General features: G+C 38.5%; 1 protein-coding gene across 7 annotated transcripts in view; it reads left to right on the forward strand.

Annotated features, from left to right (window-relative positions):
- The first annotated feature begins 919 nt into the window (after positions 1 to 919).
- ZNF280D (zinc finger protein 280D) overlaps positions 920 to 24432 on the forward strand; it is a 49742-nt gene continuing 26229 nt past the window's right edge. For 2 of the 7 annotated variants that reach the window (XM_088172502.1, XM_014874042.2), the window contains exons 1-7: positions 920 to 1105; positions 1779 to 1982; positions 5612 to 5766; positions 9550 to 9615; positions 9721 to 10091; positions 15987 to 16104; positions 23108 to 23211. In XM_088172502.1, the coding sequence (XP_088028628.1) occupies positions 5619 to 5766; positions 9550 to 9615; positions 9721 to 10091; positions 15987 to 16104; positions 23108 to 23211 (807 nt within the window). In that variant the 5' untranslated portion in view covers positions 920 to 1105; positions 1779 to 1982; positions 5612 to 5618. The other 5 variants (XM_014874043.2, XM_014874047.2, XM_014874046.2 and 2 more) reach the window with 5 other exon arrangements.

Genomic DNA, 24432 nt, shown 5'->3' on the forward strand with positions numbered 1-24432 from the left:
TAACATGTCCAGAGATGGGACAGCCACAATTTCCCTGAGCAACCTGTTGCAGAGCTTCACCACCCTCACAGTAAAGAATTTTTTCCCTAATATCCAGTCCACACCTACTCTCTAAAGGAACCCATTCTGCCTTGCCTTGTTGCTACATGCTCCTGGTAAATAGTTTGCCCCATCTTTCCTTTGAGTTCTCTTCAGGTACTGAAAGGCTACAATTAGGTTACTCTGAAATCTTGTTTCCAGGCTGAGCAATCTCAAATCTCTCAAGCCTTTCCTCGTAGCAGAGGTCTCTGTATCTCTGATCAATTTGGTGGCCTTCTCTGGACTTGCTCCAAGAGGTCAATGTCTTTCCCGTGATGGGACCCCAGAAATAGATGCAGTACTCAAGGTGGAGCCTCACAACAGTGGAGGGGCAGAATCCCCTCCCTCCCATGCTGCCCACACTGCTTTGGATGCAGCCTAGGCCACATTTGGTTTTCTGGACTTTAAGTGTGCATTGATGGCTCATGTTAAGCCTTGAATCCACCCGCAAGTCCTTCTTGGCAGGGCTGATCTCAATCCGTTCAGTCCCCAGCCACTGTTGATGCTGTCTGGTTTCCCTAACAGTATGGCAGTGGCCTGTGTGTCCTCACCAAAGCTGTGAGGGGCCAGTGCAAGGCTAGGCAGAGGTTGCTGGACATGAGGCCTGGCCCACGGCAGCAGTGCAGTACCGGGTCATGAGGCCCAAACCCAGCAGCAGCTCCTGCTACCGGGGCTGTGAGGCCCGGCACATGGCGGCGGTGTTATACCAGCCTCTGAGGCCGGGCACATGGCGGCGGTGCCGTCCCAGGGTGTGAGGCCCGGCACATGGCGCCAGCCCCGCCCCGGCCCGGCTCCGCCCCGATCGCGGGCTCCGCGATGTGTCCGACCCGCGGTTCCCGTCAGGCAGCGCGCGGGGCCGCGGCCGCCCCCGCCTCCCGCCCGCGTTCCCCCGGCGGCAGCGGCGCTGAGGTGGCGCCGCGCCCCGGTGAGGTGAGCGAGGCGCCTCAGCTGTCGCTGCCCCATCCCCCGCCGGCCCGGGCGGGACGGAGCAGCGGCCCCACCGCGGCCCTTACGGACACGCAGCACGGTAAGGTCAGCCCGCTCCATGCCCCCGGCCCGCCCTGCCGCGCTCCCCGGGCGGCGGGAGCGGCGCTCGGCGGGGACAGGCGCGGGGGGATTGTCGCTGGCGAGACCGGCGCCATCTTAGGTCGGAGCGCGGCCTGGCGTCCCCGAGCGGGGCCCCCGTGCTGTGAGAGCTCCCGCGAGCCGCCCGCGGGCCCCGCTGGCATCGGACGGTTCTGCCCTCGAGGGCGGCCCGGGCAGGGCTCGCTCCGCCCGCCGTTAGCCGGGTGGGGCCACCCATGGGCCCCGGGCGTTAACCGCAAGAGCGGTGCTGGCAGCGCGGTGCGGTGCGGCGCGGCCTGGCCTCCTCCCCGCCGGCCGCGGTTCTGCCATGCGGGCCTCGCCCAAACCGGAGCCCGCAGCCGGAGCCGAATGCGGGCGGTCACCCGGCGCGGGGGGCGGGACGCGGGGCGGTCAGGCTGGAGCGGCAGCTGTTCGGCTGCCCTCGGGACTCAGCTGCTCCCACGGCCTGGCACCACCGCGGCTCGGCGGCGTGAGCTGCTGGCGGGCTGGCACCGCCGATATTGCCCTTCCCTAGGCGGAGCTTGTGCTTTCTCATGGCACAGAGGGCAGCGTTGGCTGCTGAGGTTTGTGTTTGAGGGAAGTTGGTTTACGCTTTGTTTTTTTACAATTTTTAGGTGCACTTTCAGCTTGGTCACTGTTTCTTTGCTACTAGAGAAATGTAGCCCTCAATTAAAACCCAGTTGTTCCCAGTCCTGGTGGAGCTGTGGATTGCACATCCTTCATCAGCTAAGGTGGTGGAAAGTTATGTGCGTGTGTGGGACATTATCTGAGAAATGCAACACTGTATAGTCCATCGTATGATCTGTGTTGTAAATAAGGTAACTTCTCTGAGCATTTGAAATGCAGCTATTAAAATGGGGGGGAAATTACTCGAGTAACAGATGATAGCCACAAAAGGAGTAGCTGGTCCCTGGGTCTGTTCAGCCTAGAGAAGAGGAGACTGAGGGGAGCCCTCATGGCAGTCCTCATGAGGGAGGAGGAAGGGCAGACACTGATCTCTGTGGTGACCAGTAACAGGACCCGAGGAAATGGTTTGAAGTTGTGTCAGGGGAGATATTGGAAAAAGATTCTTTACCCAGAGAGTGGTTGGGCCCTGGAGTAGGCTTTTCAGGGAAGTGGTTACAGCACCAAACCTTACAGTTCCACAAGAGTTTTGTCAATGCTCTCAGGCACATGATGATGGGATTATTGGGGATGTCATGTGCAAGACTAAGAGTTGGACAGTGTGGGACCCTTCCAACTCAGAATATTCTGTGATTCTATTATGGAAGGGTGACAGGACTAGTCTGAAAAATTTCTGGTTAACGTAAATGTCCTCACTCTAAGCTCACTACCAATTTCATTTTAGTTACTTGATTTTAAGCCAATCCAAGGAAGTTTTGAGTACTGGAAGGCTCACTTGAGCTTAAGAGTGGAAAAGACAAAATCCCATTTGAAATGATAACTGGATTTTCAATAACTCTTAAGTCTTATTGTGGTTGCATCTACCATGATTTTCTATAGTGCCAATTTCAGTCCATCTTTATGGTGTTAATTTATTAATTTTATATAATTTTTTGTTGTTTCTATGTGAATGCTTTTAAATCTGAACTTTAAAAAAAAAAGACGTTGTAAATACGACTGGCATTTAATAAAGCTAGGTATTTTTAAACCTAGTTGCCTTGATAAAGATGGCTAAAATAGTGCTTTTAAAACTGGAAGTATCTCAAGGCTAAAGAAGTTGCTTCATCAGAAGCTTATTGCTGTTTTGGGCAATTAGCTCTCATTTTTTAATCTGCTCTATATCAGGTTTTTAGTTCATCACTTTTCTAGTAACTATAATAGTGTTTTAGGGGCTTGTATTTTTGCAGGTTGTTGGTTATTTGTGCCTGCCTAATGAACTTCCATGGCTATGCTTAGTTTTAGACGGGCATTTGCTTTTTAAAACAATATCTTGATATAGCCTATAGAATTATTTTAAAATGTTTTAAAGACCTTGTTCACAATTTTAATGGTTTACCTTACAATACTGGTTTCAACATTTTCTTTGAGTCTATGCATTCAGCATTGCATTGGATCCATGGACTACCTTTAAGAAAATGTGTGTTTAAGCATGAATATATGCTTATACGTCTTTAAAAACGAGGAAGATGAAGTCTATTGTCAGTAGGTTTACTTTTCTTACACTGGTGTCTGCACCACCACTGGGAAATATTTAGCAGAGTGGGGGAAGTTGATTTTTGTCTTTGAGAGCAACTGCTAGCAGGATTCCTAGAATACGTTTTGTGTGTTAATGTAGTTAAAGAACCTAAAAATTTGGAAGCTATTTGTACTCTAGAAATGGATCTAGATTTTTCCTTTGGCAATGGAGACCACTTGCAGGAGCTGTTCCTGCACATTTTTTTTATCTAATCCATTACCCCTTACTGCAGTTTTGATTGTTCGGGCTGCAGATTTTTGACCTCTCAGTTGTGCCAATGAAACTGTTACTAGGCCAGGTTACTTTTAACCTGCTCTATTTCACTCCATAGTTCTGTGCTAAGTTGTGCTGGCACTACTGATGAAGCAGTGTAGGAGCAGGATAGGAACTCATTAGGCCAGCTTTCTTCCCAGAAAAAAGAAATCAGTGAAAACTTGGCTTCAAATTATAGCACTGAAATTTAAAAAAAAAATAGGTTAAAAGTTGTAAAATTAATCCTGATACTTGCCTTTTAAAAGATGCTCTGCATTTTGTCACTTTTAGGAGTATCTTAATGTGTATATCTTGATGCATAAAATGAAGTATCTGTAAGAGGTATCACCAGTTGGCATCACTTTCTAAAAGCCCATGGCTATGTTATCACATTTTTTTTTAAGAAAAAAATCAACTGTATTATAGTGTAGGTGAAGTTATCACATGTGTGTTGTTAGAATTCTGCTAACATATCATTGCTTGTGCTTATTTTGTCTTTTTAGTACAAACTGCATTGCATCCTCTGAGCACATTTTATAATTACTTTTTTTCCCTGAGGTCAAGTAAAACGAAATTCTTAAAATAAAAACACTTTTCATTTATGTTGTCTGTTTTATAAAATAAGTCTCTGGAATAGTATTTTATTTTGTCTTGAAGTCTGTTAAACTTTGCCACTGTCTTATTTAAAAAAAAAAAAAGTGTTCTAAAGAATGTCCTACGGAGAAGAAAAAGTTATAGTTAGGCTTGATACTCTTTCTAGGACCTGGCATGACGCCCATGTCATCTCTGTCAAGTTTAGTATCCTGTTCTCTTGTTTCCTAGCAGCGTGTCTGACTTCAGCACCCTAAGCTGATGGAGGAAGCAAAGAAGTTCAACTTTGCTACTTTATTTCATCTCAAGAAAAGTGCTAACATGTGCTAACACCAGCAGTCCCATTCTCATACAAGTAGAGGGTGATTGTCTGCTCCCCTGTGATAAGTTGTTACAGACTCATTTTTTCTGCAGTCTTTTTAGATTATTGGTAGTCTGTGTAAAGAAATAGCAGAGTTTATTTATTTTGTTGTTCAGAAATACTTTCAAGATTTTGTTAAAGAATGTTAAAAGAAAGAAAAAAAACTATTTGCCATCTCTGTTTAGGTAAAAAACAAGACAAATTATGATAAGAGATGTTGATGTAAATTTGGTTAATTCCAAAAGGTACATATTTTTCATTACTACTTTTGTGCATGACTTTTTTTACTGCAAGAAAACATCTACAGGCAGGAGGGATTCCATCGAATGAGATCTATGCAAAATTTTGATCAAGTCTTAATTAATAATGGAAACAGTATACAATGCATTGTAGATATGGCTTGGGGATTTTGCTGTTTTGGAGGTTTTTTTGTTTGAAGTGTTTTTTTCGTGGGTGGCTTGCTTGTTGTTGATGTTGTTTTGTGGGGTTTTGGAAATTTTGTGTAGGTTTTGTTGGAGTTTAAAGAAAATGTGACTATATGGGAAGCTGTGGCAAAAATCTTAGAAAATTTGGGAGGTTGTGGCAGGCTGTGAGTTTAGTTGGAGTTTTGTTTTGTGTTGGGTTTTTTAAGGTGCAAAGAGAATAAAGCTGTAATCAGCGTTTCACTAACTCAGTTGTGCTTTGTAGAAGGTCCTTCACATTTCTTGTGAATCACTTACCTGGAATAGGAGTATTTTTTTAAAAGATACCTTTCACTGTGGTGTCAGAGGCTTCCTCTGATAGTTACTGATGTTTTGTACAAAAATAACTTAAACTCTGTGGAGGATATCGTTGGGCTGTCAGAATGGTGATATGGCATCAATCTTTGAAGATCTCCTGTATCAGATCATGTTTGATCTATACAGAACATGGGGGGGGAGGGAGACCATTCTATGGGAGTTATTGCAGTAATTATTACTAATTATAAAATATTAACTGCAGTACTCCTTACTGAACAGTGAAGGATTTACGCAATTGCTGAATGTTTTGATGTGTGTATTTTTTTGGTTTTTTTTACTGTCTAGTCTCAAGATGGCAGAATTATTTATGGAATGTGAAGAAGAGGAGCTAGAACCCTGGCAAAAGAGAGTGAGAGAAGTAGAAGAGGATGATGAGGACGATGATGATGATGAGCCAATCTTTGTTGGGGAAATCTCCAGCTCAAAACCAGCTACTACGTGTAAGACAACACTTTTTGATATTTTAAAACAGATCTTTCAAGATATAGAAAGTTAAATTGTTTGGAAGTATAGAATTCTTAATAGTACAACTTAAGAAATTCCACATCTTAAAGCTTTATGTCTCTGACTTACTGAAAAACAGAATTCTTAAGAAATTCTGTCTTATACACAGTTCTGGTTACCTCCAACCTTAAAACTCTGAGGTCAAAATAAGGACATTTGAAGGTTTTAGTGTTAGTGACAGTTTAAAAGCCAGTATATATAAGGCTGAAATCATGCATGCAATTGCTTACAGTATAGCTAATATTTAGTTATATATTTGGGAGTGTCTCCTTGCTAAAGAATGTGCATGAATTAAAGTCTTCCTGTTATGGTTGGTTTTTTTTTTCTCCACCCCTCATTTCATTTGTTGGTGGACATAATTCTGACAAAACCAAGGTAACTGTCTTAAGTGTCTATAAGAAAAGCATAATCTGCCAAGTGATTAATATGAAAATACTGAAAGCCTGTCTGTGAAGTAGGTGATTTTTGTTGATAAATTTGCTCATCTTTTGTGAAATAGGGAGTTCTTTAGTTTTCTCCTAAATGCAGGCAGTGCAGGGAGTGAGTTTAGGTGGTTGTGACGGCAGGAGATGATTCCGTGTTTGTCCTTTGCTTGAGATTTGACAGGTAAGTAAAGAAGACCTTTTTTTGTTGTTATTTTAATTAACTTTAGTAATGAAACTTTTTGTGTGTATCCATCTTGTAGACAATCTTTAAGAGCTGTGACCTAAGGTTTCCCTAGCAGTCACATATCCAAGACTTTGCCTGGTGAGATTTACTCCTCACAGTTTCTGCCTCATCTCTGCTAATGCTTGTATCCAAGATTTCTACAGTAGTTTTCTGGAGGTGTGTAATTTGCAGTGAAGGATCTCGACAAAATGTTGCATGAGGGTGTCTGTCACACTGCTGCATGGATTTCAGAGCTGTTATTAGCTGCTCAGTCATTTTAGTTCACAATACTTTCGTCTTGCATCTATTACTTTTTTTGCTAGATAGGATAGTAAATTTAATGCTTCTTATACTAGGTTAAGGAAGTGGAAAAATGATTTTAAATATGAAAGGGATACTGAATCTGATATTTAAGTACTCTCACCCAAAAATATTTTTTAAGAATGAGTATTTAAAAAATACTCTGGATGCTCTGAAAATTTTGAAGACTATTTTAAAATTACTCTAAGTTTTCTGCAGTTGCAAACCTCAAGAATGTCTGAAAATTACCCTTACTGTTTTCTGGAAGGTTCAGAGACCTCTGGATTTCTGTTGGTCATTGGCAGTAGATCATGGCATAGAACAACTATTAAGGCACAATCCTTAATAAGGGGGTGTGTGTGTGTATATATATATATATATATATGTATATATTTGTATATAATAATGTTGTTTGGAACAGCAAGTACGCCAGATTTGATTGCAATTGTTGTAGCCTCAAGATTTTTTTTAGTCAAAGGACAGAAATAATTCAGGTGAAAACTATAATTTTGGTATGATTCTGTGAACTTGAAGAACTTCGGTAAGAGAGACTGAAAATATTCACTTCTTATTCTAGTGCTGTCCATACTTGGTCCTAACACAAGTAAAATCACTTATGGTGTAACTTGTTGCTTTTTTTTCCTTTCCTTTCCTCAACTTTTCTCTTTTTAATCTTCTACTTCACTATCAAAAACAGCTATGGAAGAATGACCTCAGTTCTTCTCTGGCTTGTAAGTAGTACTACCTGGCAGTAGTCAGGCTTCAGTTTGTTGTAGGTGATAGGCAAGATACTGTGAGCTCAGCTTTGCTTATCACTGTTTGTTTGCACCTGATCACATGAAAAATGGATGACAAATAGCAACTCAGGTATAGGTCTTAATTTTTCTGAAAGGTGTAGTTTCTACAATGCATTGCATTTTCTTAACCTTTTCCTGACAGTACAATTACTTGGTTTTGTACAGACTGTGTGGAAAACTTGAAGGAAATCATTAAAGCCTCAACTCTGACTTGCTATTAGAGAGTTGTGTAGAATCGAGTGTCCCTTCTGATGTACTGGAGGATTATTTTGGCTGAGATGAAAAGTAGTTCACACTTTGTTCCCTTTACCTTTTTCTGCAATTGCTCATTTTTCCTACAGTTACCCCTTACTGTCCTTGCTTCCTTTTTCATAATGATATATACCTGTACCTTGTTACTGCTTTAAAATGTTATTCTGCATGTCAACATACTTGTGCTTCAGTGCTGTTTTACCTAAACAGGACAAATAACACTTTGATTGTGGAGGGGAAAATGCACATCAAGTCTATGATGAATCAGTTGAGTCGTGTAAATGTAATTTATAATTTCAAATAACTGGCTTCCTGAAATATTCTTTTTAAAAGCAGTAAAATCTACCTTTGTAATTTAGAATATGCACGCATCAGACTGTCTTGACTGTGCTTTGTGAGACCTAACTTTTAGAACAGCTTTTCTTTTGTAGATACCTGATGCTTTAGTTTAATTTCACACTGGAATTCATATATGAGGGATATAGATTTGTTAATCACAAAATGTATATGTTCAGCTAAATACTGAAATAATGAGATCCTTGTTTGTAGTTACTGTTATGTTGAAGTAAAAATAGTATTACTATCAGCATCAAATTTTGTCATATCTTAAAAAAAGCAAACCTATTTGAATCTGTTGGTTGCAGCTGCTTTTTTATTAGTGTGATCTAAATGCAGGTGACAGGTTGAAAGCTGTGATCTTCTAAGCTCTACTGCTATTAGATTTATTTAACACCTAGAGAGGTGTATACTAATGAGCCATTGTTGGTGGAAATAGCCTTAAGGTTATTAAACACAGTGTGTAGGTACTCTGAGATCTATTGTTCGAGAACCTGATGTAATTTGACCCCGGTTTGAGAAGTTACTTTAAGCCTTGTGGGTTTGATATTGGAAAATCAATCTAACTTCATATGCATATTTTCACAGGTGAGAGCAAGCAACTTGTCAGCAACACTAATGGAATTGAGAATCAGGGAGTAGAAAAGTATTTTGATTTGATGAATATTTTTGTAACTTGCTGAAATTGTGAGAAACCCCAGACTAAGACATAAAAGGTTGGGGAATATCAGTGGCATTAGTTAGGGAGTAAATATAAATTTAAGAAATTGTATGTACTCCTGCTGAGCTAGAACTCTAGACACAGACTACCATGTAAGACATGTAAGAAAATCAGTGCTCTTGTAATGCAGTTCTAATATGACTCCTTTGGTTGCTGATCTGTTAATTTTCCTTTCACACTGGAAAATGGATATCATGAAGTCTAAAATCCAGTTTGTAAGTGCTATTTGCTAATACAGAAGCAAATTATGTCATTACTGGTTTAGAGGAAATGTTTCCTTTAATGTAGAGCAGTTCTAGTATTTGGCAAACATGTATATGTGAGAAAGAGATGTAAATAAATGCACTATAATCAGCAAATTTAAATGTTAATGAAATGTCCTTTTTTGTTGTTGTTTGTACTCTTATGTGTGTATTCATCTGTCTTCAAGAAAATAATCACTGAGATTGTTAACTAGCTTAACCAAAGAAGAGTGGAAGAACATATCCTAACTTGTACAAATTACACTTACTTGGTTTTGCCAGGTTTTTGTTTTAGAAACAATATTTTAATTTATAAGCCAAATCCTAATTGGCTTAATTAGTATATATGAATGCAGTTTTAAATTTGAAAAGCAATGAAGCTACTCATTTATTTGGAATTAAGATAAATGTAACTTTTGACAGATATATTGAACAGAGTCAACCTCAGCTCACCACGAAGGGGGATACAGAATGGTGCACCCAGTAGAGGTACTTTATTGTCCTAATATGGTAATTAACAAAAAAAATCTATAACAGTTATGAAACATTTGACTGCAGAATTACATAAAGATAACTTGGGAATCTTTGCAACAGGTTCAGTCACTGCATTCAAGTCTGAGAGTCAGCATTACGTGACGCCTGCCTCCAGCCCCGGTGCCATGCCCGCCCCATCAGTCTTTCAGACTGTGCCCAGACCTGTGACCAGCTCGGTGGCAGTTGAGCCCTTGGCTGTAGCAGTGAATGTTTCAGGAACTTCACAAACACTGCAGAGACCAGTTGCTGGATGTTTGTCAACACAGCAGATGCATGGGTCAAGTTCTGGAATAACACAGCCTGTTAGCAGACCTGTAGCCATTCCTGTGACAACACAGCCAGTATCAAGAAATATCACAATTCCTGTAGTGGCTCAGTCTGTATCCGGGACAGAGACTACTGCAACAGAACAGCCTGTAATACTCAATCAGGTAAATCTTTGTTCATTGAAAATGTAACAGGTATGGTTACTTTTGAATAAATTAATGAAGAGCATACTGGCTCAGTCTAGTGTTTTACAGATCTAGACTAGATTATAGACTGGCATTTTGTAAGCTGTAAAGATTCCAGGACCCGTAACCTTTCACTGGTAAATGAAAGTATGTATTTGGAAATACCAATTTGGAAGACTCGAAGATGATAGCTTTAGTAAGAGTAAAATGGCATTAAATGAAAATACTAGACAAATTAATACTGTTTAGATTCTTTATGTTCTGTGGAGAGATGATGCAAATTAATTATCTAAATTTTGCAGATTTCTTTACTCAGAGATGAATCCTCTGCATTGACAAATCAATTAAATTTTTAAATAGCTTGAATTTAGTGTGTAAAGCACCTTTGTGGATTTTCCACCTGTTTTTTACAGTGCCTTGCCTTGGGATTTTTGATTCTTAAGAGAATGCTGTAGTAGTAGTTCCTTAGTGGGTTTTTCTTTTTCATTCATGTAGCACATGAATGAAAGCATTGTGAAACAATAGTAGGTTAAACAGGTTTAAGCAACCAAAATTTGCACGATCTGCACATGAAGCAATTTGGCAGCATACTTGTTTTGTTTGAAAAGCCTAGGGAAATTGTGCTCGTAGGTCATGTGTCACAGACCTTCCTGGTTGCCACAGAACCCCAAAATGTTGTCATGAGCGAGTTGAGTTAGATGCTGTTTTGTTGCCTTATCTGTTGGACATATGTGAGAGAGAAAGAATGAGGATTAAAATTCCATATTTGTATGGGGTAAACTATGATGCAATACCTTCACTGAAAATCATTCATGCTGAAACTGTTCAGACCATGTGTACCTATAATATTAGCTACTATTGTCAGGTTAAAATGAAGCCTGACAGTATGCACCATCTCCATTGTCCATGCAGATATACATACCTGAGGTTGTTTTAGTTGTTAGTCTTTTGGTGTAATAAAAATCATGCAGCCTTATGGATTCTGCATTTGCTGAGCAGGGCAGTCAGACTGAATGAACAGAGTTAATTAGGCCGATAAAACATGTGGGATGGAATTGGGTGTTCTCCTCAGGACTTGTGGCTAAATAATTGCTAATGAGAGGATGTATTTTAAGAAAAAAAAATTAAAACAAAGCAATGTAATCATTGCCTATCAACTGGCTAGCTGAGTCTTTGGCAAATTCAGTAGGAAAAATATTCATACTTTCCAATTCTGAGTCTTCAGCAGTTGGTTGATAGTTTGCACAGAGAAATTGTGGATGTGTCTGGTGAAATGGGTTAGCTAAATAAGTCTGTCACTGTTAAGAAGGCCTAAGAAATGATATAATTAGAAATTCAGATATCAGTAGGATATCTAGATTGCTTCTTTAGTCATCTTAAATCTTTCTTTGTGAAGCAGGACAGATTAATACAGAAGGGTTTGCTACTTTACGTGATTATACACATATTTCAAGTCTGAATTTTTTATATGTTTTCTGATGACATAGTATACTTCATTAAATACTCTAAAGGTGTGTTAGTATGTCCTGCAGAATCTTTACTGCAAAAGAAAGCCCTCTCCTTTACTTCCCTCACACACACAGGCTCACGTTTTTTTCCTAACAGACAAAGCTGTTAGGGGCTTCTACATTGTTTTTGTGACAAAACCTCAGAGTAAACAGAGCTAGGAAAGCTGAGCTTTTCCATGGAGTATAGCAAGCTGGATGTAACTCATCAAGACATTGATTTGTTTTAAAGAAAGCATGCAGAGTGCACTTCTTTTTGTGAGACTTCTTTCTCATTCATAGAGTACTTATGTTATCAGTGAGGCTTTAGTTAAGTATTTATAGTGTTACTTTGTCAGAATCTGCAGGTTGCTTTTCCATGGCAGAACAGAGAAACAGCTATCTGAAGAAGTTGCAGCCTGACACAGGACATGGAAAAGGTTCTCTAACCGTGTATTCATCAGTTGTGTCTATTCCAGGTTAGACTGACATGCTTTAGAAAGTAATGCATCCTCGTATGGGATATCCAGTGCAGATTCTGTGGTCTCTTAAAGTTTCCACTGTTTGTTGAAGTTATGGTTTTACAGTTTCTTTAGAGTGTTGACATTTTGATCGTGGTTTTCATGAGCCCTTAATTTTTTTAAGCTTTCTTAAATGTAACATCCTGTTCTTTGGATGTTAAGAAATTCTTGAATACCTTTAAGAAGAGTTTTCTATTTGCATTTTTTTTCCTTGCTTAAGACATGGTGCATCTTCCATCTCGTTAGCTTAACTCTTGTAGATTCACAGCTGTATTTTCAGTTTCAGCATTATCTAGAATTTGTTTTCTTGTTTATATTGTTATTGCCACTTGATCTTGCACTTTATATTGAGGAAGAAGTTTGTGCCTTTTTTTTTAGAGAGGTACAATAATTTAGTGTCTTGGGCAAAGTTCTGTGATTTTTAATCACTCCTGCCACATGTCATTTGCTGTTGTGTTACATGTGTGCTACCTGTATTTTGGCTCATGTCCTTAGTCTGAATTTACTTCATTCAGGAGCTCCTTAGGGTTTTTGGATTCCTCAGCTGCTCTTCATCTAGTGTTTATTTCACTGGGGGCTGCTGTTTTATAGTGATGATTTTCTGCCTTGGGCTTTCTTTGACATTTTTGTTCACACGTGTTCTAGTTCTTCTCAACTTGATTCTTCCTAAGTGTAAAAGCTTCAAATAAGTTTTTCTGGAACTGTTTGACATTTGGATCTTCAGCTTCCAGGTGTTGCAAGTTACCTTTGAAAATACCATGTTGTGAAGATCTCTGTGAGGGATAAGTAGACACTGACAGGACCCTTTCTAGCTGAATGTCCTTCAGATTGCCTTTGCATTCTAAATACAGTGCAATATTTTTTAATCTTAGGATGCCAAAATATTATTTTCTGTGGGAACTGGTTGCTTTCAATCGCCTACTGGGTTGAAACACATATCTCCTCAATTTCTCAACAGGTCTATAATTTACCTCTTGTCGATGTTTGGTATTCCAGTTTTATAATTTAAATGCCCCTTTCCAATCATGAGCTTGATTCGCTGACTTCCTAAGTAAGTCAGTCTATTTTTTGAGTTACTGTACTACATGCTGTGTACTAAATGTTATGCAGTTCCAGAAATTCAGAGTTAATTTTTATTTCAGTCATACAGTTTACAGCAATTTCAATTCAGTCATAGCTACTGTTGCATTTCATAGCATAGGACTATCCTCTTCTTTAAGAAAAACTTGTCTCAGTGGTTGACAGTGTTCTGTAATTCAGTGCTCAGAATGCTCTCCACTAAGCCACAGCCAATTCTGTCTTTTACTTACTAGGCACTTTCCTCACTGTGGCTCGGGTTCTGGTTGTTCCTAGGTAATTTTGAGAGAACAAAGGTTCAGTGCTATGCATTGTAATTTTTCAGGATGGGTTTAGTTACCAATTGCCATATAGGCTTCCACGGTGGAAAATCTAGGATGCAGACTACGAACCCAATACTGTCACTAGTCCCTTAGAAAACTAAAAGTAGTGGTGTAATACTTCTCTTCACTTGTGCTCAAGGAAATTAACTTACAAAGATGTAGGGTTTTGCCTTTCTGCATGTTAAAGCATCTATACATGTTAGTTTAGTTTTTGTTTCATCAGTGTGGTAAAGCTGTTTTGTTTTTTTTTACACATTTTTGTTTTCTAAAGCATTGGACAATATTGAGGGCTTTGTATGTAAAATGACAGAGCCAAATTGCATTAAAATAATACCTGTCAAAGAAAAGGACTTTTTGAAAATTAGGTCATGAATTTTCAGTGTATCTGTTATTATGTTTTTTTTGCTTGCTGGATATGTTTAGTATAAAGTGGGGAGATGTATCCATGCCATCAAAGTACCCAAACTATGATCTTGTTGAAAATTAAAATATTGGCAGGACATAAAACAGAGAAACTACAGACTAGTAAGAGATGCAGTGTTCGTATGTAGCTGTTGTGTTGGTCACATTTGAAATAGAAATGGTTTGCACAGGGCTGTGCACTCAGAGCCTGCCATAGGTTTATCCAGAGCATTAGTTGTGCTTGAGGTGTGGCTGAGGTGCTCTGCTATCCTTTCCGTGCCTCTTCTGAAACTGTTGTGACTACAGTAACACCTGCTGCATTGTGACTGCTGCTCATGTAGCTCTTACTCGTAGCAAACACAGCACAGAAACTCAGTAACTATTTCCACAGCTACTCCTGAACATGTATCTTTAATTTGGTTAGAGTGGACTAGGTGACTCACCAGAAGAAAGAGTGGCTCTTTATTAAGGTCTGAAGGGTCTTATTTAAGGAGATTTAAAATAAAAAGGCAGGATGGGGAGCAGCATCTTTCTTTTTGTTCTGATATTGACTCCTAAACAAGATGATCATACCTGTTAATGTACTTGTGCTCCTTCAGATTTCTTTTCATTAAGTTTGATTTACATGGTGGTAGTTAAAGATGTGCTAACTTCCACAGGGATGTTTTCAAATAAGTAGCACTGTGAATGGGAAGGAGTTTGTGAGCTTGATCTTTTCAGCAAAATGTATTTGGCCTTTGTCACGTGGATACACTGTTGACAAGGTCTCTGTATGTGTATTGGATGGTTTTTAAAATTTGTTTATTTTTAAATTTTAGGTAGATAGCTCTACTTTTGTTAATTTTTTGTTTCACAGTACAGCTTGATGAAGTGTGACCATTTGAATTATATCAGAGTTGAAATTGCCAATACTTTTCCATTTCTACCTTAGTGTTTAAAATGAACCTAACTCTATTATGTTTTTTCTAAACTGCTTATTGCTATTCCTGAAAATATCTCATGTTTCAGATTGTGCTAGGATGAATGGCCTATTAAAATGTGACCAGTATATTGAAAAAAATGTTTCCCCTAGCTCACCCTCTTAACTTTGGATATTTGTAAAGAGAACTGAATTTCATGTTTCTTTTTCCTCCAAGTGTTACATGTTTTAGTAACAGTGGAACTGTTACTACTGTTACAGATCAGTGGACGTGTTTTAACAGTTTTCAGTGCTGGAGACAAAAAATGTGGACTATTTAATTTTTTAGGTTATATGTATTATAGGTACTGAAGGGCAGACTTTTTAAACTGAATGGTAATACCTGTACTTGGAGATGCACAAAACTTAATTTAATAAGGTGCTGAGAAACATGAACCAACTTTTAGGTTAGCTGGGCTTTGAAAAGAGGGTTTGATTGTATTATTTTCAGAAATTCTTCCAAAGTTACTCTATGTAAAAAAAACAAAAAACCCAACAAACCCTTGATGCTATCAGGACTTAGTGCCCTTCTCAGTCAAGATGCTATAGATAACCCTTACTTCCATTAAAGTTTGAGCACTTAGTAGAATTTGATCTTAATACCATCTTGTTTTGAGAAGTTTCTACTTGCTATAAGTTTGTGCTGCTTTTGAGTTCTGATTTTTGATCTTTTAAGATGCAGCAAGATGTTATGCAGGAGTAAGAGGCAAATGCCTGAGTTTAGGTTGAAGGATGAAAATTTTGGGCTTTTTTTTAACAATCAAGTATAATTTGAAACATCATCAGACATTTTTGAACAAGAGCATTTGCAATTAGTAATTCAAACAGATTATTGATGTTTCATTAAATGGTCTTTCCCAGATTTTAGGATTGTTTTTACTATTCTGAATACACAGCTATGAAACCTAACAAGCACTGATGAGAATTGCAACTTTATTAAAATGTCAAAAGAAACTATTTTGGGGAGATTGTGATGAGCTTGATTTTCAGCTGAGTACTTCTGAGTACTTTTAAGCAATCATATGTTTTTAAAATAAACCCTTTGAAGCGTGCAAGTAAAGAAATATTAAACCTCAAATTTTTTTTCCCTCTTGAAAATATCTTATTAGGATTATATTATGGATTCTCCACCAGCTGCACTAGATAATACATCTGGTATACTGTTTGGTGTGAGACAGAACTCGGGAGTTCCACAGTACCAGACTGGGCCAGCAGTGAATGTAACAGGTGGGTATAACTGTAGTAATTGATAAGAGAAAGAAACAACCTAATGTCATTTACCTCTAGTTCAGATCTTTGGGTTATAACTTTAAATAGGATTTCTAGGGTGTAGTATAGCTACTTTTTTCTTCCCCCTGTACATAACACTGTATAATGTTTAATGGAATAAACTTTGGAGTGTTGTGTTGTCAGATGTTGCTTTTCAGTGCATTAGACTGACATTAAAATCAACTGATGTCTTCTTTTAATGCTCATTTAGATGGGAAAAAGCATTGCTAGATCCACTGTGTCTTTATTGACAGGTAAAGGTTTGTTTTCAGTGTACTCCTCACTGTTTGGCCGGTGGGGATAGGAAAAGACTGTTAACAAAAGAGGGGCTGTCAACAGTGCCTGAAAATGGAGTCTGCTGCATGGATTCCCTGCGATGATGATCTTGGTTTTCTGCTATATGCAGGAGTTGGAGTTCATGGGATCAAAAGTATCATTCCTGAAAGGGAGGGGAAGGGATAGAGTATCTAATTTGACAATCAAACCTTTTTTTTTTTCCAACTAGCTTTTCAGCTGTAAACATTTAATCTACTTAAAAAGAAGCAAAAAAGCACCTTTTGTGTGTGTGTGTCACAGCAGATACAGATTTGAAACATGCAGTGTATTCAGTCTTAAGAATACTTGGGACTTCTCTCCTCCTTTCTGAAGGATTGTACTTTTGTAATAACTCACTAGAATCCCATTATTCTGTCTATAAGTTATGGGTGACAATGACTTCTGATTCTTCCCTGAAGTTTTAAGTACAGTCAATGGCCTGACTGGTCATGCTAAGAAGTCACATAGGACAGAGGGACAGCTATTTGCTCAGCTTCATGTGATGATTTTTCATTTTTAGTTTTAGATAAATACAGAAATGTGTCAGTGAAGGGTTAGCAGTGTATTTTCTTGCCTGTGTCCAGCCATTCTGTTGGTGTCATTCTTGTCTTGGGTTAAAGAGCTTTTTGTCAAGTAAGGAAATAGTTTGTTTTTTGCAAACGGTTCAGTATTCCAGCCCTTGTTCTCCAAAGGACAGGTATTAAAGTTTAATTGTTTGTAGGTTTGGGTTTTTTAAACTTTGGAGACTTGTTTGCTTACTTAAAAACTACTGGTATTAGTCTCTCACAGAGAAAAAATAAAATGCTTAAAAGCACTGAGGGTTACAATTCAAAGCATTTATAATGTGCCATACTTAATGTATATTTATTTCTGTAAGATGGCAATAGAATTTGAAAGTTAAAATAAAAATTTTATTGTGCATTCAAACATGAATATTTTTGACACAGTAGGCAAGTTTAAGATACATTTCACTTTGCAGAAAGGAAGCATCTGTGTGTTTTGTGGTTTGGCTTGCTTGGTGAGGGAGGCCATGTAATGAGATTAAATTCATGTTGATGTATGACAAAGCATACTTGCCTGTGCTGGTGCTATGATTCCCTAATTCATACAGTGCACTGTGGGCCCAAGACATTCTGGAATATGGTATTTAAAAGCAGAATCCTTTTGGCAACTGGCCTTTGATACTCTGCAGGACAATGTAGCTTAATAAGCACAGTGGATCATGAAAGACAATTTATAGCTCAGTATGGTATAAATACTTATTTTTGATGTCTAAGCAGACAAGTGGCAGGTTGCTGATGGACACTGACCAAGCACCTCCTTAGGCTGCTAAATAGGTGGTGATGTTGGGGTAAATGGCTTTGGGAACTCCAGGTCAGATGGAACTTGCTCTCTGAGAATATGCAGAACATTTCCACAAACTTCACCCACTTGGAGGAATGAGAAATTGCTGTGACCAAATGACCTGTCATGTGGAGTTGGCTGAACTGCAGCCATGAATACATAGCTCCAGATTAGTGGGAGGTGTTGGGAGGTGTTAGTGCAGGACAGGGCACTAAGAGGCCTGAAGCAATTTGGCTTTCATGTGCCTGTTCTGTTATCACAGTGCATTTGGTGCTTTTATTCTAGGTTACAATTTCTGATGTCTTTTTCCATCTTTTATAAAATCAGGCCCAGCCAGCACAGATGCACAAAGCAGCATTAAGGTTTTTACATTGGTGGTGTGTGTTCAGAAGCAGTCAGCAAGGTGGTGCTGCAGCCAGTGTGCTTTGCTACTTCCTTGCCATTTTGGATGTGATACCCAGGAATTTTGTGTGTATGAGCACAGCCCAGCTCCTGGGTAGTAGCTACAGAAGTGTTCACTAATAGCACAAAGTGAACAAACAAGAATTCTTTGGCTGCTGCTTTTCTCTGCTGTCCTGAGTACTTGGAGTCCCTGTGACCTGCTGTATAGAAAAGTGGACAAACTGGCCTGGAATGTGGGTGATTGAAACAATTCTTGTGTTGTTGTGTCCACACTCCTGCTGAGAGAGGCACTTTCATGATAGGAGGTGATTGATTTATACCAGAAAAATGTTAAATAATACTTGAAGTTGCTGTGATTAGTTTTCAAACTAGGCCCAATTTTTTTTAATGTGAAAAAACAACATAACTAAAATGCAAACGTGTATTTTCTTAGTATTATTATAGTTCTTCTAAAAGAGAATTTACTAATTAGAGTTGTATGGCCTAAGACTGCTCACCTTTATAAATATATAAGAGTCTTCAAAATTGTTATCACAGATATGTTAACCTTTTAAAACTGGAATTATGAACAGTTTTTTTAACATGAAAATGGTCCTTGTTTCCAAATTGGGTTTTCAGCAGTCAAATAAAATACATTACTAAAGATCTTTATACAACTCAGTCAGACCTTGTGTCTTTTCCCTGGCCCTCATTGCACAGTTACACACAGTTTAATGTAGAGCAGCAGCAGTTCCTGCTGTAGGTTGATGGCTAGATGCTCCAATAGCCTCAGTGATGCAGAGGAATGCTAAGGTCATGCCTGCTCTATGGAAGCCTTTGCCGAGCAAGACATGTCAATGTAAGCAGCTCATATACCTAATATGGTGAGTATAACTAAACTAAAACCCCCTAGGAAGTAATAGCATCTAATTAATAATCTGATCATTTTCTGAATGAATAAATGAATGAACCTTAAGCAAACAATGCATAGAGTGAGACATTTGAGCTTATAGTATTATTTTTTATGTCAAAAAGAAGGAAAGGTGTACTACAAGGAGAACGTTAGGCTAGTTAGGTATCTATATATCAAGTGAATTATGTTTTCCCATGTATGAGGCACAGTATGGCGAGTTCTCCAAGATGTTCATCAGCATTCCCTGCTGGGAGTCTGCCTATGTGCATTGAATGGGGAGATTCTCCAGACTGTTGGCTAAGTTTAGATAGTTCCCACTGAGCAAACCCAGCTATGGGTGCCAGAGGACTGTTCTGTTTCTTGTCAGAAGTTTGAATAATTTGTTGAGACACCAGGAGCTGTACCACTGGGGGAAGGGGGGGCTGGGAGGTGCAGAAGATAGACCAGAATGTCCTTAGCTTAGATCTTTGTGTCCAGAACTGAAGCCTTTGACATATTTTATATAGTCTTAAGATTATTTGCAGGTTTACAAGACCAGTGCTGGTGCTTCAGAATTCTTGGTTTGCAGCTGTGTCTTTCAGGTCTACTTGAGGACTGATCTCTGTATTGAGTTCATATGGTCAGGGGTAATCTTACAGTGACAGAGACATGGGTTTCTGACAGGATGGAGCTGAGTGTTTATGGGCATATTAATCAGACAGTAAACCTCAGAATTTCAAAGTTGTTGGGGGATTTTTTTTTTTTTGGTAGGGTTTCTTGGTTTGTTTTTTTGTTTCTTTTTGTTTAGGGTTTTTTGGGGGTTTTTTTGTGCTTTTTTTTTTGTTTAGGATTTTTTTGTTTTTAGTGATTTTCTTCTGAAGAAGTAGTGCAAACCATAAGGACGTGTAATGTTCTTTCAGAGGAGGGCAGATAGATGTGCTGTGCTTGGTCATTAGAACTTACAATACTTCATTTGTTTTGCATGCAAACTGAAGTTTACAGAGTTCTATAACAAACTAGAACAGCATTAACACAGAACCAGAAAAAAAGGAGAGGTGTTTTTCATTAGAAGTGCAGAGCTTGTTCCAAATAGCAGGCATTGCAGAGACCAGCTGCTTAGCTTAACTTTCTTACTGGGAACTCACCTTGTCTCAGATTAGAGTGGGTCAGGATGTGAAAAGTAGGCCAGTTGAATTCAGCTGGCCACAGTATGATGTACTGGGGTTTCAGAGGTGACTCTGTATCTCTTGTGTTTAATCTTTCCTGTTTCACTGGCCTGGGCCTTCAGTCTGATTTGGATATTTTCTTAACTTCAGTATGGCGTATTAGTTTAGGAAAATCTTCAAACTGCTTTGTGTGGACTCTAAATTGCAGTCATTACTAATGTATTCTAATTAAAATGGGAAAAAATGAGGTTTTTTTTAATTTAAAGTGCTATAGGTCTAAATGAGAGTGATTTTGTATCTAAACCTCGTGTTACTTTTGAGGGCTACAGTGTAACTCGAGAACAGGCCAAGTGTAATGAGCTGGGTGCTAGAAGCAAGTTGGCTGTTCCACCTGCAGGTACCTGTCCAACAGTCACACAGGCACAAAATGCAGCTTAAACAATAGCAAGATGGAATGGTCTAGCTGGCACTCCTGCCTCTGTGTCATGGAAAATGCTAACACATCTCTGGTGTTTCAGCTGCTCAGTGTTTTTAATGCTCTTAAGGCAGTGTAAGTAACGGTTCTTAAGCCATAAAATAAAAATAACTATTCTATGCAAGAATTTATATACCTTTACAAATTAATTTACCTGAGGTTACTACCTGTTCAAATTTTAGACCTTTGTTTAGTAGAGCAATAATTAGTCATTCAACAACAGATGATAAAAATAAATGCCCCGACCTCATTCTCTTAGTTCAGATTTTCTATGTCAAAGAAGGGCGCAGGGGGTTGGAATTTCAAAACACAACCAATCAAAAAATCAAGATTGAAAGAATTCTTGTCTTAATTCTATGACTGCTGAATTTGTGAACTAATTCTGATTAAATGAAGGAAAAAATAATTTTAGCAGTGCCAGGCAAGACAATAACAACTTAGATTGTGGAATCCCCATCCTTGGATATATTCAAAGTTGACTGGACATAGCTCTGAGTGTAAGATTAGACTTGCTTTGAGTGGGAAGTTGCACAAAACCACCTCCACAAGGTCCAACCTAAATTATTTTGTGATTCTGTACTTTGACTAATTATTTCAAAGTGTGTTTTGCAGTTTTCTCCTTCTTTTCTTTTCCCAGCAGTGTTTCTGATAGTTTGAAATAGTACTGGGAGGGGAGAAGGTAAATTTCAAAGAAAGGATGTTATTGGAAAGATTTTTCCTTCCCTGCAAGAAGAGAGCTACTCTGACTGTTTCAGAGTATTAACTATTAGGTGCATTTTTGTCCTGAGCCAAAAGGTACTTTCTAGGATTGCAGTAGGCCAGGATTTATTCCTGACTTTGAGACATTTGCAAGACATTCTTTGTCCTGTAATGTTAAAATGATTGTTTGGAATAATTTCAGATCTGGGGTTTTTGCATGTCTTATTTTAGAGCTCGTTTGCTCTTTCCAGCAGCCAGAAGGACATGGCTACAATATGAACATTGCAGCAAAAAAACTTCCTCCACCCTCTTTCGGTGAAATAGATATTGTGCTGCAGCCTGTAAGAAAAAAGATAACTGAAGGATCTTGCTAAATTCAGGAAAAACAGAAGTAGATCATATTCACTGAGAACCTTATTTTGCTGAGTTTGTGTCTAAGCCATCCCCTGCTGGCATAGCAATTTCTAATCTGTCTCAGAATCCAGCACTGAAGCACTGCAGAACACAAGATTTTGCTGCAGAACTGGTTTTCTTCAACTCAGTTTGCACTTAGCTGTGATGTGTCAAAATGTTTTACCAATTGTAATAGTGAAGACTTGCAGCACTGTTTTGTGGTACATCTTTTACATGGCCATCCACTCTTGTGAAGGACTTTCTGCTTGATAATGATTCTAAACAAAACTGTTATCTTAAGGAAAATTACTGTTTATTTATAGTCTAGGTAGGATTATTTTTGTGTAAAAATGCATAACACTGTTGCATGGTCATCTCTTAACTCACTTACTCCTTCCCTTGTATTTATATTTTTGTTTTTATTAGATCTTTTCATAGTCCTGACAGGGAACAGTTGACTCTACTGGTGAGATGCTGTTTCCTGTGTTTAATTTACTTAGTATGAAATCCTCCAGATCTGTGAATGATTTGAGAATGCAAGAGAATTTCATCTGGAAAAGTACCTCTTGCTCTGACGTTTTTTGACAGTTTGGAGAAAACTCAAAGCTTGGCTTTATTCATTAAAATTTAAACTAATGCAAAGCTTTAATATCTCTCTTCTGCTCAAAAGGTGTTAATCGTTTATGTTGATAAGAGAAGAATTACTTCCTTTAATTATTGGGAGTAATTATTAATTTAGAGGATTTATTCTCTAGATTCTCCAAAGACACCTTTGCTTAACAGAAATGCAGTATTTGAATAAGCCTAGATTCCAGCAAATCTCCATAGAGAAATAGCCTCATCATTAAGAATCAAATGGTGAAATTCCTTTCCAAAACCAGTTATCTGAACCCTATTGTAGTGATCAGGCTTTAGGTGTTTGTTTGAAAAGTTTGTGAAACAAAAAGATCAGAAGCCCATCCTATCCAGGCTGGGGTTGGCTGGTAGTGCACAGAAGGAATGCTTTCTCCCTGTCATGCTGCTTCATCTCCTCATGTATTTTTAACTTGTTTGTTGATAAGATTTTGTAAAATCTGTTTATCAGTCTATATCAAACAGAACAAACTCCACCTCAGTTTGGAAAAAAGGAAGAGTAGTTAAAAGATGGTTGTAAAGCCTTGCTTATGGTTACTGCAGCTTTGTTGATAGCAATAGTTTTCATTTGAAATAGCATAGTTTACTAGAATATTACCATTACTGCTAAATTGAGTATTCTGTTTGTGAATTCTGAGTCTTTATATGTTTTAAATTTTACAGGGACAAATGCTGCATCGATTAAAAATGGAGGACCTTTTCCACGTGCTTGTCCAAAATGTAATATACATTTCAATCTTATGGATCCTCTAAAGAATCATATGAAGGTAAAATATTTTGGGGCTGGTAAGCATTAGAACAAACTTTGTGGGCTTCTCTTGGGTTATGGAAGAGTGCCATGATTTGATAGGAAGCTGGTTTGGCTTCTGTCTGCTATCAGCCAGAGCCAAATGATCAAAGTCTTGCAGTCATGGAGAGCAAGACAGAAGCAGGGGAGCTCTAAATCTTGCTACTTTTTGCCTCATGTTTCCAGTGTGCTGAAGGTAAGTGCCTATGAGAATAGGCAGCCAGGTGACCCACATCTGTAGAAGATTGCAGCTGACACAAAGATGACAGTGTAATCTTACTGTTTCATGTTGCTGTATCACTTGATACAGTAAGATAAAAATGCTTGATACTTAATAGATAAAAAGTTTTTAAGCTGTGGGGAAGAATTTCATTTGTAGTTCATACTTAAACACTGTGGTAAACAAAACTCTCAGAAGCTGAGCATCACTTCATCTGATTGTGAAACTACTTACTATTATTTCTGGAAACATTGTTTCCTGGACAATATTTATCATTTGGCGAAGATCCTCACAATTCTCAGGCATGTGTATTTTACTTCAGGGACAGAGAAATGACTTTTCAGTCTGTATACAATGTGAATATCCAAAACAAAAAGGAGTATCAGCTACTGTATAACACAAAATTGTGAGGATCTGAGTTACTCTTCTCACAGATGGTTCTAATTTACAGGGTTACAGTGCCCTGAACAGTAATTGCTGTCCTCTTTGGCTCCAAAACATAATTAAGAAATACAGATAGCAGTGGGAAAAAATCCAAAGGTTTTATCTTTTTCTAATCATTATTTGTACAGAATAGCTTTTGCACTGAGTACATCAACTGAATGAAGGAACCATTGAAGAAGTGTGTTTGCTTAGGATACTGAGTTACAATTGCACAGCAGGAAATTACTCCTTACTAGTAGGCTTATGGAAAGTAGCCCTCCTGCATGGTAAGAACCATTATTTGGCAGGAGAAAAATTTGAAAAATTTGTCCTCTGAAACATTCTAATTTTATTGGAAATTTCATAGCATCTTCTTTATGAAATATGTTGTAGTTTTTAAGTGATAAGTTTCATGAGGTGGCTCTTGGGCTCAGCATTCTTTATGTATACTTCAACATAAAGAAGCTTGAACAATGCCTATTATGTGACTCAGAATTTTGATTTTTTTTTTTAGTAATGCTGGAAAGAACTTTTGAAGGTTTCAACATACATTGTTCC

This window comes from Sturnus vulgaris, chromosome 13 (genome assembly GCF_052056855.1).
Source record: "Sturnus vulgaris isolate bStuVul1 chromosome 13, bStuVul1.hap1, whole genome shotgun sequence".
Classification (NCBI taxonomy): domain Eukaryota; kingdom Metazoa; phylum Chordata; class Aves; order Passeriformes; family Sturnidae; genus Sturnus; species Sturnus vulgaris.